This window comes from Aplidium turbinatum, chromosome 17 (assembly GCF_918807975.1).
Source record: "Aplidium turbinatum chromosome 17, kaAplTurb1.1, whole genome shotgun sequence".
In the NCBI taxonomy this organism is placed as follows: domain Eukaryota; kingdom Metazoa; phylum Chordata; class Ascidiacea; order Aplousobranchia; family Polyclinidae; genus Aplidium; species Aplidium turbinatum.
The window spans coordinates 19179784-19200549 of record NC_137488.1 but is presented as its reverse complement, the minus strand read 5'-3'; the positions used below and the strand labels follow the sequence as shown (position 1 = coordinate 19200549).

Below are 20766 nucleotides of genomic sequence, written 5' to 3'. Positions count from 1 at the left end.
CTGTGTTCTACGTAGCAAGCGATTTCACCTATTGAGATCTCTCGCCAAACCCGAACAGCTAAGATAAGACGATGCGGCTTTCTTAGGCAATTGGGTCGCTAATCTCCTCGTCTGCAGGTGCCAAACGAAATGCTCTCAAGTGATTTCTATTAAAATATCCAACGTCTCCACTCAAATAGACAATGCACTTCCAATAGACAAATTCGAGACAAACAACGTATCAAATTATGATTGAAAGATAATTAAAAAGAAATATAAAGAGATTTCGAATAGTTGTGGCAAACACCTACAACGAGCTTGAATCTGAAAGATAGTACAAAGCTATTACTGTTTATATTCATGCCATAAATGAAACTGCACTAAAAGTACGAATACACGCTAGACCAGGGGTAGGGAACCTTTTTAGTATTGCGGGCCACATAAAATGAGAAATAACAAAGGCGGGCCACTAAAAATTTCGAAATTTTAGCTAGTAGCTTGACAACGGTGACAATGCATTCTTTCACGAATTCTCCATCTGCATGTGGTTTCAGCTTATTTGTTATCAGTTCAGTATGGTAACTTCATAACTCGTTCTGACAATATCTTCACCCTGTTTGCAGTAGCCTACCTTGACAAAGTGCTTTGCTGCGCTTGTAACTCTCTTCTAAGGACACTAATCTTATCCTGCCTCGCCTGCCCTGTTAGCTGTTTCAAATAGCAGGAGTCATAATGACGCTCTAAATGTGATTTTTTCTTTGCTGCTACAGATTTACCACAAACAATGCACACAGGTTTGCCACTTAGGCTACTTCAACAAAGTACAAGTTTGTCCAATCTTTCTGGAACATTCTGCCTTCATCACTAATCTTTCTTTTCTTTGCAGAAGCCATTATACAACGTAAAATTTTGCTAATTTGAGAAGTAGGCTACTCTGCAAAACACTTTTCACGAATGGCATAACTGACCGATTAACAATAACTGGTCACATTGTTGTTACAAATTGCCTTCTATGATGGATTAACTAGTCATAGAAAGCCATTCGCAATATACCGAGAATGCAGAGCCTAGCCTACTCTTTTTTGAGCTGTTGTTTCAATATATTTTGGGTAAAGAAATATTGACGCGGGCCACATGGAACAGTCACGCTGGCCGCATTTGGCCCGCGGGTTCCCCACCCCTGCGCTAGACTCACATCAAGCTACTAATCTGGTCAAAGTAAATTGGACGATGGATGGACAGCGTTCGACTGGACAATTGTGCGCTTCGAAAGCAATGACCCATATCTGTACTAAATACATAGAATCTACGTTGAACAACAAAACACCTACATCATTATAGCGAGCGAGAAAGAAAGCCGCTGTCGAATGATTCCACGATGATTCGTATCGAGAGAGTTTGAAACGCCGCCACACTGGCGACAAATGTAGAAGACCTACACGTGACGTTGCCAAGACGAATATTTACGCAATATCTATGTAACGTCAAAAATCAGAGAGAAAGCATTGCAACCGGCTCGAAACGACGATGTGTTTGTAACAGCCATGATCGCAAAAGTCTGCAAAATGTGACAAATCAGGTCACATTTTGCTGATTTCCAGGTCAAGCCTTAACTTTTTTCAACAAGGAATGGTCAGCCTTAACGAAATTGATAAATTATTTACAAGAAACATGACTAAAACAGTAGCCTAGGCTGCACAAAGTGCACGTTACAGCTAAGATGCTAAAAACGGTGTGAACTAAAAAGCTGTTCAGCTGTAGGCCTAGCCTACAGCTGTAGGCCTGTAAGTTTGTACAGCTGTAGGCCTATCCATGCCACGATTTCTTTTGCTGTAGGTTAGGTGTTATACACATTGCACTTTTAGACATTCGTTTCGATTTGTTTCGAGTAGCCTAACAAACGAACCAAACTGAGTTGGTAATCAACAACGTCTGCAAGCGTTGTATCAACATGAACATAAAACGTATGAAGGTAAAAATAGTTTTTTTGTTAAAGTGTGAGCATGGCCTTTAAAATGTCGTTTATTATCTTACAGTGAACCAAGCAATGAACGTTCAACACCAGCTCCATAAAATTCGCCAATTTCTTGTTAATCAGCATGTTTCGTTGGTACCGTATACAAAATGTTTAGAAAACAAATAGCCTGCAAGCCGTCGCTGAAACGCCATCAAGCAATATAATCCCATTGAAAAATATATAAGCATGAAAACCCAAACTGTCAAAAAAGAGGACATTTGAGCATTTTTTAGTGTCCTTGGAGGACAATTCATTTTTCTTGAAAAAAGAGGACAAATTCTCTTAAAAGAGGACGTAGGCCTATGGTAGCCCTAGTGTTGAGATATTTTTTGAACTTTGTGAAGAAAACTGTGTTGTGTTTTCAGCGCAAAAGATTGCTTCGCCCTTTATGCTCGCAGTTAACAGTTGTTGTTTTTGCGTAGGCCTAGGAGTTTTTTTTCTTCTTTTCTTTGTTTTGTTTTTCTCATACGACTTTTGCAGGGCATGACATTTTTTGATACCGTATTTGAATAAAACCACAGGACTTCACTTGAATATCGCAGCAGTAAACAACGTTTTGCTTTAATTTTTACTGAACAAGCCTATCTTGTTTCAACGTAATGCCTTTGCTTGACATTTGTCACATTAAAATCACGGGAAGCATCTGACTTGATGACTAATATAGTAGGCTAGGTCTATAGTCTTTCCTTGCTTCCTGTCTCTGTGGAATCTAGATTGTTATGGTGCCATATTATTCGGATTGTTTATAATTGTATCGTATACTATTCTCGCAACAGACGAAGTCATAGGTTTCTCCCTCTCTAACTTCCTTATCTTCCTTCCTCTCCCTCTCTCTCTAGCAGAGAAGAACAAGATTTACTGCCGGAAGCCAGAGTTAAACTTAGAGTTTTCCAGACGTTTTTAATCATTAAAATTTTACTTCACACGTGTTTATAAAGGTTAAAGTAAAAAGTAAAAATGGAGTTAGTGGAAGTTTGTTTTCTTCAATTCAAGATTTGATTTTGATGACTTTTCTTGGTTCAAACTTTCCGTTTTTTGGCTTGTTTTTTTTGTAGCAGTTATTTTTCCTATAATAACTGGCAACGCTAAATATGATTAATGCAGCAACCGAACCAGCAAGCAGCAACTGCAAGAAAAACCAGGGTGGCCAATTTGGCTTTTTTGAAGCCAGATTTTGAGAATCTGGCTGTTTTTCAACTCCCTTGGCTTATTTTTTTTAAATAAAAAAAGCCAGAAAAATTAGGCTTTTTCTGGCTTTTTTTCATGTTTCATCGATTTTTTGTCAACTTAATAAAAAGCCAACATAATTTTGGCTTTTTTTTGGCTTAATTTTACCTTTCCCGTTTTTTTTAGAAAAAAATTCAGTCCGCGTCAATCGGAGCAGTGATTTCTAACTTATATTTGGTTGCAGTGTCCGACCGAATGTCGTTTTGAAGCCGAAACTAGAAAATTTTCTAGTTGCTTGTCTTTTCATTAACTATGTTTCTGCGTTGTCGCTGAAATCAAAGTTCGGTGGGACACTATTTGGTTGTGCACTTTTTATATGTGTATGTTTAATGAATACTAATTGGCTTTTTCTTGGTTGTTTCAGCTATTTTATACTGGCTTTTTCAGCTATTTTCTTCTGGCTTTTTTTAGGCTTTTTTTGTGACTAGGTCTGGCTTTTTTTGGTGAAGACAGGTTGGCAACCCTGAGAAAAACTCTGAAAACTGAGCGTCTGGACTAGACTGGATAAGTAAGGGTAACGGTAATATAGCCTTAGATCAGGAGTTTTGTCCCGTTGTACACCAGTGTGAATATTTTGAAAAGTCTGTTTGGTCATTTTCAGTAACAACTTTTGCTTTTTTATTTTGGTAGCCTACAACGCTTTAGTTGCACCAACTGTCTATTGTGGGATACCATGTGCTTTTAGAATGTCAAACATTTTTTCACTCTTAACTGAATCAAATGCTCTTTTTAAAATCTGCAAATTTGAGAACAGCACCCAGTTCCTGGCTTTGATTTCTTCAATGATTCTTCTTATTGTTAGAAGTTGGCTTACAGTTGATCTAGTAGCCTAGATTGTGAGTGTTTAGTGATTTTCATCTATTTTAGGTAAAGGTGCAAGAAATGGTTGCTGATTTTAAAGTGGTGCTAACATGGGAAGATGTTAAAAACCACTGGTCTATTTAAGCATCAAAAACAATTTTAAAACATATGATGCTATAGCCTACAAGCTCCTGAAAATCTAGTAACTTACTGTACCGTAACATAAAACCTGATAAATTAGACAAATTTGTTAAAAGTGCCACAACGGCACAAAACAGTTCGCTCCTACTCTTGCACAGTTGTTTAGTGGGATAGTTGCTGATATTGGCAGCAAGCCTGATTCTTGAAATACAATGGTCACAACATCTAATTGCTGATCTGTGTTTCAGTTGATTGTAGATAGTCTGCATCATGTCTGTTGATTGGAACTCCATTGGACTTGGCTGTGCGATGACTGCATTGGCACATCCATTTACTTACACTAAAGTTTTGATTCAAGTGAGTGCTTTCTTATCACAGTCACCCAAGTAATCAGTATTGGTAACCTGCAATTTTGCTAGTAGAGAAAATTTTTCCTTAAGTAATGAAAGGTATAAATCACTTTCGCATTGTATATATTTGGTGTTCTTAATTACGCTTTGAGTGAGATTGCTAGATACACAACACACGGAGCTGGTATACAAGTCCCCCCCCCTGGTAACTCATTACAAAGAGGAATTGACCAAAACATGTGGATTGAAGTGTGTGAGCAGTAAAGCAAAGGTAAAGTAGTTTCACCCTATATGTTTGGTGGAGTCCTGTCTTTGTCATGAGTTACCAAGGGGGGGGACTTGTATACCAGCTCCCAACACACCTATAGTCCTATATAGACATAATTTATAAATATATTAATTCCAGATGAACCTATTTTAAGCTGTAACTGTTTTCATTCAGAGCCAAAAATGTAAACCAATACACTTTACATACACAATTATTGCCATCTAACAATGTAGAATTTGGTTAAAGTTATTTTTTGTTGGCCACTATTTGTAAGGTTAGCCTATTATCAACTCAAATATTTTTGAAATAAAAAACTCATTATATACAAGCAATTCCTTTGATTGTTTGTTAGCTTATAAGTTCATCTGCAAAGCATGAAGTGGTGAGAAGAATAGTATTATAACAATAACTTTTTGTTGCATGAGTGACACTAGCAATATCCTGACCATGTGGCCTTGTCAAATTTGTGTTTAGTCATCCAGTCTCATGATTTTTCTTTTATACTTTTTATAAATGCAAGTTCAGAAAATTACCTAATGCTATATTTTTGTCTTGATCTAATTCTCTAGCTTGGCCATGAACCTTTAGCACCTGTACTTGGACGAAACTTGTTCTTTCGCAAGCAGTACCAGTATCCAAGCGTATTTCAATATAGTAAGTTGTTGAAGATGGTATCTTTAAATTTAATACATTATTGTGCTATGTACGTATGCATTGTTCTATTTATTGGTGCCATGTTCATTTCACAGTTATATGAGATGTTTTAGCATAGTGTGCAAAGGTAGTATAACTAAGCTAACCCAACTAAGCTAACCAGGCTTCTTCCCAACAACCTTTTATTGATATCGTTTTTTTGCATTCACTGAGGTAAGAACAACTCAAACAAGGCCCTGAAACATATTTGCAGTTGTATTTACTGTAAATACACTGCTTCCCAAATGGGTGTAGTTAGAGGGGTTTTGCAAAACTTTTATCAGCAATATTGCTTGTCGGCATGTGAGAGACATTGTCTTGTTTGTGAAAAAAGTTACAATTGCAAGTGAAGAAAAAAAGATTCAAGTATCAATGGTTGGCTATGGAAGGCGATGACCAAACATGGCCTAGTGGCATGGTAATTTCAGAGGCCATTTGACAACTTCTCGGCAGCCATGACCGTCAGAAGCTTTCTATTTTATTAAAGCCTTTGCAAGGTTGTTGTACAAGTGAATTAAGTTTACTTCAATTTAATAAAATAGTAGCTATGCATAAGTTCATGCAACCCCAAGTGTTTGGGGTCGACACAAACTCCCCGGAAGCCTCAAGAAAGTGGCAACATTGGAAGCGGACATTTCGAAACTACATCGCAAGGATTGAGGGTGCAGATGCGCAAGTGAAGCTCGATATCCTAGTAAATTTACTAGAGTCACATGTGTATGCGCACATCAGTGAAAGTGACACTTACGATAACGCCATTGCTCAGTTAGACATCCTCTACAATAAACCAATCAACGAAATTTTTGCGCGACACTGACTTAACACATGCAGGCAAAAGTGGACGAACCCCTGGAAAGTTTTCTTCAAAGACTAAAACAGCTCAGTGCTGACTGCAACTTTAGTGCAGTTTCTGCAGCTCAAAACAAAAAGCAACTACATCTTGACTACAAATAGTTGAACCAGATCCTGAAAGAATAAAACCAGTTATCGAAATGCCTGTTCTTAACACTGCTAAAGAACTTCAGCGCGTGGTAGGCATGTTTGCTTACTATGCGCAGTGGATCCCTCAGTACTCGGAAAAAATTAAACCTCTGGTTTTGTCAAAAACTTTTCCACTTGATAAGCAAGCAATACAAGCTCTCTCCACGTTGAAAAAAGATTTGAGCATTGCTACTCTTGGGACAGTAAATGAACAACTCCCGTTTGTGCTTGAAACCGACGCATCCGACAATGCAGTATCAGCAACGCTGAATCAGCAAGGACGCCCTGTATCTTTGTTTTCGAGGATGCTAAACAAGAGTGAAATTCGATATTCCAGCATAGAAAAGGAAGCTTTAGCGATCGTCGAAGCAATACGAAAATGGAAGCATTTTCTAAGTGGTCGTCATTTCACGGTTGTGACGGATCAAAGGTCAGTTTCATTTATGTACTCAAGCACAAATCATAACAAAATTAAAAACAATAAAGTGCAACGATGGTGTATGGAACTAAGTGAGTTCAATTTTGACATTGTTTACCGCTCTGGGAAATATAACTCCGCTCCCGATGCACTGTCCAGAGCATACATTGCTACGATGCATAATAATGTGCTACACGATATTCATGTATCTTTATGCCATCCTGGTATAACTCGTTTGCTTCATTTTGTTCGAACTAAAAATCTACCTTATTCTGTCGACGACGTTCGGAAAACGGTGCAAAACTGCAGCGTATGTGCAGAAATCAAACCTAACTTTTATAAACCACCTAATGCGCATCTTGTTAAAGCTACCCAGCCGTTTGAGCGACTGAGTTTAGATTTCAAAGGCCCTATGCCGTCTGTGTCCAAGAACAAATACATGTTAACAGTTGTGGACGAATTTTCTCGTTTTCCTTTCGCGTTTCCTTGTGCAAGTACTGATGCGCGAACTGTTATTTCTTGTTTAAACCAATTGTTTGCGTTATTTGGTATGCCTGCGTATGTACACTCCGATAGGGGCTCGGCTTTCATGTCCAAAGAACTATCATCGTATCTTAATAGTCATGGTGTTGCATGCAGTAGGACGTCTGTCTATAATGCTCCTGGAAACGGACAATGTAAAAGGTATAATGGAATAATTTGGTCTGCAGTGAAATCAGCATTAAAGTCTCGTAAACTTGACATGTCGCGCTGGGAAAGCGTGCTATCCGACGCTTTGCATTCTATCCGCTCTTTGCTTTGCACCGCTACAAATGAAACGCCTCACGAAAGGTTATTTGTGTATAAACGTCGATCGTCATTTGGAGTTTCTATGCCGACATGGTTATCAACACCAAATAAAGTGTTTTTACGGCGTCATGTTCGTTTATCAAAGTATGATCCTGTTGTTGACGAAGTAGAGCTCATGCATGCCACCCCTAACTATGCTCGTGTTCGTTTTCCTTCTGGCAGAGAAACAACGGTTTCTCTCAAAGATATTGCACCATTGGGACAATCGGATGAACCTGTTTTACCGGTTGACCAGGATGTTCCAGTCGAAGCAAACTTGATACGTTTGCCTCCTCCAGTGGCGAATGGTGAGGCTATTGCTCTACCCAATGGATTTGTAAATAATGACGTGACTTCAACATCCCCGGATGTAAATTTAAGTGTGCGTAGTGACGATGGCAACATTGTACAACGTGAAACTACTGATCACTCTATGTCATCGTCTTCGCCCACCACTGATACAACACACTTACGCAGATCTACTCGTATTCGTCGTTCGGTTGATCGTTATGGTGCTGTGCCATATGTTTAGCAGTCTGCTTTGATTTCATGTAAAATCACGCCTGCTGTCCAAGTTACGCTTATGAACTATTTTGCGTGGTTGTGCTATATATAATGCAATTTTGAGAGGGGGAGAATGTCGTGTGTTTCTGAGCACGGCGCTCTGTCCCTCAAGCTTATTACTCAGTTAATTATTGCCTTGTTTTCTACACGCCTTGGTTCTACGTTTTCTTTATTCGTTTATTCATTCAGTTCTGTTGTTGTAGCATTATGTACGTTCGGAAGCAGTTATTTATGTATTCTTTTATTTGCAGATGTAGTTGCTTTCTATTTTATTAAAGCCTTTGCAAGGTTGTTGTACAAGTGAATTAAGTTTACTTCATGTTCTCATTTACTATTGTGTCCCATTATTTTTTGATTTGATTGACCAGGCGTCCCAAATGGTTTCAACCATTTTGCTCCTAACCTGGTTCTGTTTTTCAAATGTTGAACATAAATTTGATTCTATTAAGTGATATAGAATCATAGTTTTATATATATATATAGTTTTTCTACTATATTTTGCTTAAATAAAAGTGTCAGTTATTTGTGGTTGTGTTGTCCAAATAGAGTTACCAAACCAATTTAAGTTTGTTGGTTGCTTTCAGATTGTTACATAACTAATTACAAGTATTGATACTAAATTGTTCTTTTTAAAAACAGTTTGTGATGCTATGTATGCATGTTGTTTATTTAAGAATTTTATTTCAGTTAAACACATACAACAAACAGATGGATACCTAGGCCTGTATCGTGGGTTAATTCCAAGAATATGCGCTAACGCTGCCTCATCAATAACGTATTCAGTAGTTTCAACTGTAAGTTACAAACTTTTTATTGATATGTGTATATAGGTTGTTTAGCTGCTGCCTTCACAACAAGATAGGTTTTTTAATCTTCCTGAATTCAATGGCTGGGATTTGATTTCTTTTAAAATACTTTGAGATTCTTATAGCTACTAAAAGAAGCACAATGTTGTGATTAACTCTTTAAAAATCATTTTACATGGCAACTATCTTCTCTTATTAATAGCCTGTGCTTGTTAAGTTTTTCTGGTTTTATAATTATCATTGTTTTGTCTTTTTTAGAATATTGGAATCAATAAAGAAAAAGTAAGTGTGCCAGAGGAAAACAAAATAACTTATGTGAACAGTTGTAGCGTACAAGTACATTTTTATTTAATGACTTCGTATCATGCTTCATATGTATATTGTGCTTAATTCTTTGGTAGTAGAGAAATACTTTGATATCGTCAGTTTGTCACATCTGTGGTATTCATTATGGCATAAGACCATCTTGGGTGTTGGTTCATTTTGTCACATGGCCATTTTGGTGTCCGACATAGACTGAATGTTAGAGTAAAAGTGCATTTTATAGAAGGGATAGTTGATTCTGGCAACGTTGTATAATTTTTTAATGAACAAGTAGCCATCACATGTGATATTGATAGCTAGGTTCAATAACCAATCATGCAATAAGGTAAAAATATTAAAAAATTACTGAAGAAGCGAGCTTATTTTATTTGATTGTATCATTTGGGAATGTATGATTTTGGACTATCACATTGCCACAGAAACATTTCTCAAGCACATTTTAAGCCAACTAGGTTTTTCCACATTCCTGGCACATGGGCTTGTTATTACAATAATGTGCTTGGGTCTGCTACTATTCGGTGAGTCCGATTCGGTGAGTCCGATTCGATGAGTCCGATTCGGTGAGTTCCTAACCTCTAACCCCTAACTCCTAACCCCTAACCCTAAAACGGCAATGATAATTAGACTACGGTACCCGATAACTTAAAAAAAAATTGAAAAAATCCCCGTTAAGGGATCGGACTCACCGAATCGGGCCATTCCGAATGTGCTTGGTGCGTTCTTTTCGTCTCACTATTGAAAAAATATAATTTACTTTAAGATAACACATTAGTAAGTAATATGTATTGCTGGTTTGTACGTGCAGGATGAAAGCACCGTTAATGCTGAAGGTCATACAGAGTTATCAGTGGCATGTAGACAGGTGCGTGCATTGGTTGCTGTATTGTATACTTTTGTTTTATTGTTTTTGTAAATATCATCTGTTTTATGTTGCGAAATGGGTGCGACGCATGTTGAGTGGGGCAAAAACTTTTGATTGATGCATTTTTTAAAAGGTTTGATTCTAAAATTTGGTGACACAGTGTCACGATTTCTTTCTATCTCTTACCAGGAAAAAGACTTGGAAAGATTCAATGACGTAGTTTAATGGGTCAAACCGAAAAGCAGTCAATTAAATTCACGGATAGTTCTACTGGTGAAATGATATATAAAAACGCTTGAAGGACTCCAACGAATGGTTCACCACTTCCAACAATTAATCAAAGTAATAGTAAACAGCAATAGATTCCAATGCTTGCGACTATTGATCGAGTTTAACGTGATCCACTCACAGCTTCTCATACGATTCTAATTTCAATCAGAAATTATATTAGCATCAACTTTGCTTTACAGTACTCGTATTCAATACTTCCACTCTCGATCAACAATAATCTTTGCGTCTATTAACAACTGCTACTACTACAATAATGAACTCTCATCACCAACTCATCATAATACAACTCCCATAATAATAATCTCAGAATCTCAGAATAAACATTACACAAACTACACCACTATTTATAGTTGGCTGTTCAGTCCAATAACTTCGAGAAGGTTACATCATAAAGAACCATCGTTCGGTCACGTAGCATTTAAATGTAAACAACCGAAGTCTATAGAAGGTCACGTAGGGAAAATGATTCCAGAAAACACGTTACATAATACAGATTTCGTCATCAGAGGTTACTTCAGGTCATAACCGACAATAACACAACGCACCAGAATTCCATAATGAAAACAACACGCTTGTTGAAGATACAAAGCAAGCCATCGCGAGGCATTTGCACCTTGATTGTGACATACGCCCCCCCTTAGAATATTGTTGCAAACAATATAACAACACAATCAATACAAAACACACCATAAAACAATTAATTACTCAATAATCAGTTCTCATAAGTCTATCGTTGCATGATCTACCAACGATAGCTTTTCTTAAAACAATAGTCACGTTTTCTGCGAAAGTCTCCAACGTCCTCAACATCTTCAGTGCATCGGCGAGCGAGATGACCCATCTTCCTACATCGGAAACATCTCCTCTCCGGACAGTCCTTGGCGAGATGACCTTCTTTACGACAATTGTAGCAAGCCTTTTCATCAAAAGGGCAGCTCCTGGCTATGTGTCCAATCTCCCCACATCGGTAGCAGTGGTTGTCACGGCAACGTCTATTTTCCGAATGTCCGCCGTCAGCAACGCACTCCCTGGCGAAGTGTCCGCGTCTACCGCATCTATAGCAAACTCCAAATGGTCGCCGCCTGCCTCTTCTCCTCGGTTCTTCGCGCTCGTAATATCCGTCATCGTGAGATCGTTGCTGATTATCTGCAGAACAATCTCGAGCAAAGTGACCATTCTTGCCACAAGAATAACAAGTAACTTCAGAATTTCCCTCAAAAACATTTCCGATTATCAGATCAACTAAAGAGTTTTGTAAACATAACGCTTTCACAGTCCCACTACAATACGGAGTTTCGATAGATATCATCGCTAACGGTCCTTGGATTGAAGTGGTATCTATTTTTGTCACATGGCCAGTTTTTCCCGTTAATTGACTGTCTTTAACCAAATCTCTCCTCACTATTATACCAGTAGAACCAGAATCACGTAAAACTTTTACCTTTTTGTCTCCGACTTTTCCATCCACTACTGGCAGGTGATCTTCAGGTATTATTTTTCCGCAAACATCTTCATCCGGATTCTCCTCGTCAAGCGTGGGTTCAGGAATCATTAACGCACAACCGCATCGATAAACGTCCGTGTCTTTATCTTTTCCAGACTGATTAGGTAAGGAAAACGACTTGTCCTTGCATTCCTTCGCTTCGTGTCCTTGCCTATTGCAACGATTGCACCACTTCCTCGATTCCTGATGATTTCTGTTAGTCTTCCTCCGGCAGTTAACAGATTTATGACCTAAGCCATTACAATTAAAACAACGTACTTCTCTTGGAACAGCACCTCCTTTAAAATTATTTGTTTGCTCTTCGTCATTATCGCATGACAACGTTTCTTCAGTCGACAACTTCTCATCATGAGCAACTAAGTACTGTTCTGCCACACTGGCTATTTCTTCTAGATTCTTCGGACTTCTCTTCATTAAATAAACAGACAGATCTTTTGAACATGAATCTGTGAATTGTTCCTGAACTATAAGGTTTGCCAATCCGTCCAATGATTGATCGGCCCCCGAAAGCTCAAACCACTTTAACAAAAGGTTTCTTAAACGTTCAATAAATTGACCTGGGCTTTCGTGTTTTTCAGGCTTTGCCTCACGGAATCTTTGACGGTATCCATGCTCGGTAAAATTGTATCGCTTTAACAGAGCTAACTTCAATCTGTCGTAGTTCATGGCTTCTTCTTGCGAAAGTCTTGAATATACATCAAGAGCTTGTCCCGATAATAACATGCTTAGCTGGGTAGCCCACGTCGACTTCTCCAATTTGGCTATTGTAGCATATCTTTCAAATCTTAACAAATAACTATCCAACTCATCTTTTTCTTCAACAAATGATGGCAAATCTGGACGTCTAACTTGCGCCACAATAACATCTCGAGCATTATCATTAGTAGAATTAGATCGCTTACCAATGTCCAGCTTTTGTCTTTCTAATTCAAGTTTTAACTTTTCCAATTCATATTGCGCTCTTCTTTCTTCTGCTTCGCGCTGCGCTTGTTTCTCTTCAGCTTCTCGTTGAGCTTGTTTTTCTTCAGCTTCAGCTTCTCGTTGAGCTTGTTTTTCTTCAGCTTCGCGCTGCGCCCGCTTCTCCTCTGCTTCAGCTTCAAATTGTGCTCGCTTTTCTTCAGCTTCAACTTCTGCTTTCCTTATTTCACGAGCAGCTCTTCTATCTTCTCTTTCGTCAGCTTCTCGCTGAGCTTTTTGGTCCATTATCTTGTGATACTCTTCCATCACAAACTGAGACTTTTCATTACCAGTCAGCCCCATTCGTTCAGCCATGCTCCCTAAGTCTTCAATCATCTCATGTTTGACAGTATCCGCCATCTTGACATTAATTTATTATTCTTTCAATAAATCTTTGGTATTCTTCGGTTTTTCGGTTAAATCTTTTCGGTAAATTCCCGGACGAGCCCCCAGAATGTCACGATTTCTTTCTATCTCTTACCAGGAAAAAGACTTGGAAAGATTCAATGACGTAGTTTAATGGGTCAAACCGAAAAGCAGTCAATTAAATTCACGGATAGTTCTACTGGTGAAATGATATATAAAAACGCTTGAAGGACTCCAACGAATGGTTCACCACTTCCAACAATTAATCAAAGTAATAGTAAACAGCAATAGATTCCAATGCTTGCGACTATTGATCGAGTTTAACGTGATCCACTCACAGCTTCTCATACGATTCTAATTTCAATCAGAAATTATATTAGCATCAACTTTGCTTTACAGTACTCGTATTCAATACTTCCACTCTCGATCAACAATAATCTTTGCGTCTATTAACAACTGCTACTACTACAATAATGAACTCTCATCACCAACTCATCATAATACAACTCCCATAATAATAATCTCAGAATCTCAGAATAAACATTACACAAACTACACCACTATTTATAGTTGGCTGTTCAGTCCAATAACTTCGAGAAGGTTACATCATAAAGAACCATCGTTCGGTCACGTAGCATTTAAATGTAAACAACCGAAGTCTATAGAAGGTCACGTAGGGAAAATGATTCCAGAAAACACGTTACATAATACAGATTTCGTCATCAGAGGTTACTTCAGGTCATAACCGACAATAACACAACGCACCAGAATTCCATAATGAAAACAACACGCTTGTTGAAGATACAAAGCAAGCCATCGCGAGGCATTTGCACCTTGATTGTGACACACAGTGACTAGAATATTTAACCATTTCCCCGAAATTTTAAACGATTTAGGACAAACAACAAATGAACGACGTAATTAATGCCGAATTTTTTTTAAGTCCAATGAACGTTTAATTTGAAAAGGTGATCGATATGACATCCGAGTTTGCGACAAACTGCTCGCAAACGTCTTCGTGTTTTGATCGTCAACTGAGCTGTTTTCATCTTCTGTCTGATTGTGTCTTTTCGTTCTCCTTTGAAAGCAGTAATCCTTCCTCTGTTATCTTTCTCTGAAAGTGGATCAATAATCCCATCGGATTGCAATCCAAAGATTGAAGTGATCAATTTTGTATTTTGGTGAAACTTGTGGTAGTCCCCCGAGATGCAGTCCAAGTCTGAGGAACAACAGACGTGTCATAACTAACCTTCATGTGACACAGATACTAGTTTCCATGACAGAGGCATGATTGTCACGTGATCGTTTTGTCTTGGGCCACTACATGCAAATCGTTTTCTACACTGCATTTTTTAATATAAATTTTATCAGTAATGGGCTAATGGCATGTGTATATTTTACCACTTACCATGAGTTGTTGAAATGTTGAGACGAAGTGTTAAATTGCCAAGTTCTGATTTGAATCAGAGTTTAAATCTGACCAGCAGCTGTGTCGTACTTTTCAGACTTGCCTTGACGTATCCGCAAGATTTGCTGCTGCTGTTGTTTCACAACCTTTTCATGGTATGTCGGAATGCTTGTTAGTGACGAAATGACTTGATAGTTTACAAGTTGACATATTCTTCTGCAACGGAGTTGTAGCTTACACTGGAAGGTCCTACTTTACTACAGATTTGTTTGGTAGTAAAGTGGGTTCCCATAAAAACCAGGTCCATTGTTTTGAGCTCACCACCTCTGGACTCTCAGGAGCATATCATTATTCCCTGTAAGCTCCACCTGACCATTGTTAAGTTGGTATGACAACCGGTTGGAAATGGTCAATTGTGTTTTGTTGCAGTGATCGCGATCCGCACAATGGCTCAGTTTGTCGGCCACGAGACCGTCTACAACAACATCTACACCTCGGTCGTCGAGATCTACAACGAGGAAGGTTTTCTAGGATTCTATGCGTGAGTTTCTTCCTAGTGTCTATCTCGTTGTAAGTTTTTCCACCCGTGATTGCTCAATTAGACCGATGGCTGACTTTGCAAACAAAGAAACGCCTCGATCAAGGAAGGGTGAGTTCGACTCTCGGTGTGTTCGCTTGCGCAACAAATTCCAAGGGCTGCTCTCCGTTCAGCGGTATTTAATTGAAAGAATAATTTGCAAGCAACAACACTTCAGCAACAAACGAAAACTTCACTCTATCAATCTTGGTGACCAGGTCTGCAATTCATCGCTACAACAACAAAAAATGATATTTTGGGTTTTGTCGCGTTATCAACAACATACTTGTACGTGTACCTTACTACGTTTCCAAGCCTGTACCACGTTTTGGCGTGCTGGTGTTGCATGTTGTAGCAATGTAGCTGTTATGTCGAAACTATTGTCAATACTTTTTTTCGATTTGTTTTATTGACACGAATATTTTTATTATTCAAACTCAAACATTACATCCACTTACCTGTTGAAGATTTAATGGAGTGACCGGGAAGGCAATATTTGTATCCTTCTTCCAATGTGTACGTGTTGTTTAAGGCTAGGGTTGAAGGTGTTTATTCAAGTTCTAAGTTGATAGTTCATGGGTGTAACATATTCCTTTGTTTTCGCTCTCGACGTTGCCATACCGATAGCGTTTCTACCGCACACTTACTATTAACTTACACTTACTTACACTGCTTACACACTTATATTGCTTTTTTTTCAAAATCTTCTAATTTATTAAACTCGATCCTGAACGATGTTTTCGAGTTTGTCGGAAAACGAATTCGCAGTGTTGCCAGTCTCAAATTACAACTTTTCAACATTACATTTCAGAGGCTTCATACCACGTGTCACAGTAGAAGTACTAAGCATCGTTCTATGCAATGCACTCGCCTATGCAGTCAACACATACCTGCTGCAACATTCGGTAGGTAATAATAATCATGCTTTTATTTTCGCCCATTGCGATAACATGCAGCACACTGCGATCACAGATGCGATACAACAGGCGACAGGAAGCAGCGAAGTGACATATAGTCTTCGAGTCAGCTGCTTCAGCTCCCCTTATTTTGACATGCCATTAAGTAACTTTGCCGAGACACAGCCGCGTGCTCTGGAGCGGTGTCGAACCCACGTCCTTTCGAATGTCGCGCAGACGTTCTCATCACTAGGCTACGCAGCCGACAAGGAGGTTGCAATATGGTGGCCCACTGACTTAATTACCGTTCGCAAAATGCTCTTATTGGTTCTACCAATAGTGTTTTTGTATTTTCAACTTTTTCCTAGGCTTGTAGCAGTTTTAGCAAAAGTTTAAAATATGGGCAAATGGGCATATATAATAAAACTGCACTAACTAAAAATTTTCAAAATTTGCTCTAATCTTGCCTGGAATTTGTTTAAATAACTTTTTACCTTCTGACAAATAAAACTTAACAACCACTCGGCATTTAACATAATCACATAAAAATAACTCAAAAATTACTAAAAATTAATTAAAAATGATTACTTTTGATTACTTGAAAAGGGCTAACTTGAGTATGGCCGAAAACGTTTGTAATTTTTAGTTTATTTTCATGTTATTTTGTTAAATGCCGTCTGGTTGTTATGTTTTATTTGTCTATGGTTAAAAAAAATCACCTCTCTACCAAATTTTTTATCCTTTGTTCTGCAGACGGAGCTCAAGGACTTACGGCAGTATACCCACATGGTGATGCGGTATGTCGTGCAAACGTTAACGTACCCACTTTCCCTCACTGGTACTATCATGGCTGCTAACGGGTCCGACATTAGAGCAAGCAGACCACCTGTTTGCCCCAAATACGACAATTGGATTGCTTGCCTTCAAGATCTTCACTCAAAGGTTGTTGACTGTTTGGAAGTTTGTTGAAAGGAGTTTTCTTCCTGGCAGCCAGCATAAGGCTGTACTCGCTAGAACAGCGAGTAAGGAAGAACACTCCTTTCTACATTGTTTACCCTTGGCACATGCTGGTTTGGTTGTTTTCTTTCATCACCGGTAACTTAACGATTGAAGAGGTAATAGAGCCTATTTTTCCTACCAGCTAATTTTCTTGCAGTCCGTCACAAGTTTTATTCTAAAAAGTTTACCGCCCTGTCTGTAAATTTACCGCTCAGTCAGATAGCGCGTGACTTCGTGAACGAAGAAGCTTCAAGATCAAGCGGCGCTGGTTGGACTTTCGAAGTGTGCACTTGAACAACGCATTCTAAGGACTTCGCTTTCCATTCAGCGGCACTAAGTAGACGGAATAGTGTAATTTCCCGGCAACAAGACTTCAACAATCGGAAGCTTCACTCTGTCAATCTCGGTGACCGGGCCGCAAGTTTCGAAAAGGTACCATTAAAAAATCCCCTTCGAACTTTGTTTGGTAATTACGGAAGAAAAATGAGAAGAGCAGTGGTGGGAATCAAACCCACGTCAAGCAATGACTACTACCGCCGTAACCCTCTGCGCCAAGTTAGACAGTGGCAAACCGATGAGTTAATTTAGCTATTATTTGCCTTTTCCTTTGTCGCTCAAAGGGGATTTTTAATGGTACCTTTTAGTAAGTTGCGACCGGGCCTGCGTCAGTGATTCAAAGCCTCTATAGCCTACGCGAAACTGCCAGGATTGAGCTTTCAAAGAAGCTTTCCCAGTCCGAGGATAGAGATTCAATCAAGTATTCCCAAAATGTATTCGTAAAATCTGTTGTATTTCCAAAAAGATTTATTAAACAGAACAATGGCTAGCTATAGATTTCCTGATGTGTTTTTTTTTATGTCCATCAGTCTTGTGAGTGTTTTCCTGAAACAATAAATTATTATTTTATTTTCACAGGGTCTTGCTAGCAGAGGTTCCAGCTTTTTTTTCCGAAAGGCCGTTCCCCATATCGTGGCCGCAGGGTCAGTCGCCCCCGTTCCTTTCCCGCCTATTTTGTAACAATCCCCTGCACAATGATCATCCATGCGTAACAATGGGAGCAAGCAAGCAGTCCCGATAGTTTCTCGCAAGATTTTGATTTCACATCATACTGTACAGTAGCTTAGCGTCTAAAGGGTACTGGGGGGGGGAGCAAGTGACCCCCCAATCATTTTGAAGTTATATTGTTATTATCATTTAAAAAAATGTTTTCATAAGGTTTAATTTGTTTAATTTTTTTTTGAAGTATCAAACCATCAGGGGAGGAGGGTAGGGGGTCCGGGTTGCAAAATTCTTTTTCCCACGAGATTTCTGTCTCATTGATTCTAGTCACTCTAAAAGTAAGATTTTCCGAAAGTGTTTTGAGAGATTGGTTGATTCAGATCGCGAAATAACTATTTGCCAATGAAATTTTGCAATGATAATAAAATATAATCTTTCCCTAACCCTACTATTTTTGAAAAGCACTTGTGTACCGCAAAAATTAATTTAAAGAAAGAGCTTGACTTGGTCGGGCGTCAAACCCACGTTCTCACGTTCACTAGGCAGAGGATGAAACCACTGAACCAACCGTGCCAACGAGAAAACGTTGCATTCACACGGTTTTAATACAAACTCTTACCAAAATATGCAAATGAGACAGAAACTACGTGGGAAAAAAAATTCACGTCCGGGTCACTGCGTAATTCATGCACTTCGAACTTTTCTGCTTTGACATTTTTGATGCAAGACAAGAAGTAGCAATGGCATTCCGCAGTAACAAACGTCACAAATAAAGTTTATTTAAAAGCATTGTTACCAACCAAGTATTTACAAACGTATTTGTGACATCACTGGGATATAGTTTTTCGGTTACTTCAAAGTTTCGATCTTTTTCTGTCTTTTGATTGTTTTCTGAAGTCAATTAATATCAGTGGAATAAAGGTTGATTTGGTTTCGTTCTGTGCATGTAAAAAGTATGAAATGCAGGAGAATGTTACAGCGCAGAAAACGTCATAAAGTGCAAAATGAGGGAGTTTGCATATAAAGTGCTTGGTCAAGCAAGATATATGGACTATAGTTTCGCGTTGGGGTGTTTCCAGCAAAATACGGTGTATTCCAAAATTTTGTAACATAATTCCTTTGTCTTCAATCTTTTGAGTTCAACTCACAAAGGAGTCCTCTGCCCGATTTCTTTCAAACACTTCTAGTTGATACGTTTTAGCTAAACCAATCAACTTTTTTTTTCAACAAAATAGGTCTCGCAAAATTGTACATCAGTAGCGTACGGTCCAACTTAATTTTGTCCGTAGTTATCTGAAGATTCGTTCGTGAGTCAATGACGATCCTCGCTCAAATCATTGATGCTAAGAGCATAATTGTTTAAAAAACTATTTTGTATTGCTATTTAATATGATATGTATGGATTGGTTGAAGCGCTGTATCAACATATATGTCAACAATATGGGTTATTATAAATTCGTTGTTTTGATAATGGGTAAAATTTCTAATGTTACTGACCAAACATTGCCTAAAAGCAAATTTTTATGTATCGAGTTAAATATTTAAAATTCCGGAGTGCCTCCCCCCCCCAATCAATTGAGTCACGCTACACCACTGGTACTTTACAACCTAATTTATTTATGAAGCAACATCAACCTCAGGTTAATTGACGTTCGTTCAACGCAAAGGTGGTTTCAACTTCCTCTATGGATGTATCGTGCCTTGTCAACCGGTAGTATAACTGTAACATTATGCCATTGAAGCTGTTGCTTTAATGCTTATTTCAACACACTTTCTTCATTTTATGTTTATTGATAATCAGCAACGATAAATGTCATAACGTATTTGAAAGTTCAGTTTGGTTTTAACTTGAAAAAAGGTTCACTTTTTGACGCTATAAAACTGGCTGGGTTTTAGACGAACAGAATTGTGCTTATTTTTATGTTTGAATTTTATTTGCGTCAAATCAATGTGGGATTTGTTGAAATGAAACGTTTTGCGTTTTGATGTACGTCTGTCTGAAATATAAAACGATTCTTCCACAAAATCCGAGTCTGTGTGAATAATTTGGCAGCAAAGTTGGTGGCGTGGTTTTGAATCTTTATCCTCGGACAAACAGAGCCTCTGATAGGTTATCCTTGGTAGTTTCGCATACTTGTAGAAGCTTTTTGGTGCATGGCCGGTTACCGAGTGTTGTTGCCGGGGAATTATTCCATCCACCAGGTGGAGAGCAGTCCTAAAATGTGTGCTCAAGAACCGAAGGAGCGCCGCGTGATCTGGAGTCGGCCGCTTTTAACCACTGAGCTAATGGGGCGGACTTTCAATGTTTTGAAAGGTTTGACGAAATCTTTCCAAACTCTGGTGACTTTAACTATAAAATGAACAGGATGACGCCATAAAGTTTGCCCTTGTTGAAGTCTTGCTGTCTGTGAATTATTCTATCTTCCTGTAAATGAAGGGGTTTCCTTGAAGTGCTCAAGCGCACACCTTGAGCAAACACCTTTTATGTTCTGGCAACTTTATTTTCGACA

At 38.6% G+C, this 20766-nt stretch overlaps 1 protein-coding gene across 1 annotated transcript; it reads left to right on the top strand.

Annotated features, from left to right (window-relative positions):
- Positions 1–4301: 4301 nt before the first annotated feature.
- On the top strand, positions 4302–18716 carry LOC145786495 (mitochondrial carrier homolog 2-like). Its single transcript, XM_082598161.1, has 10 exons — positions 4302–4522; positions 5353–5437; positions 8955–9061; positions 9332–9355; positions 10203–10259; positions 14883–14940; positions 15215–15326; positions 16174–16267; positions 17012–17200; positions 18173–18716. The coding sequence occupies exons 1-10, from the start codon at positions 4436–4438 to the stop codon at positions 18272–18274; spliced, it is 915 nt and encodes a 304-aa protein (XP_082454287.1). The 5' UTR covers positions 4302–4435; the 3' UTR covers positions 18275–18716.
- The last annotated feature ends 2050 nt before the right edge of the window (positions 18717–20766 follow it).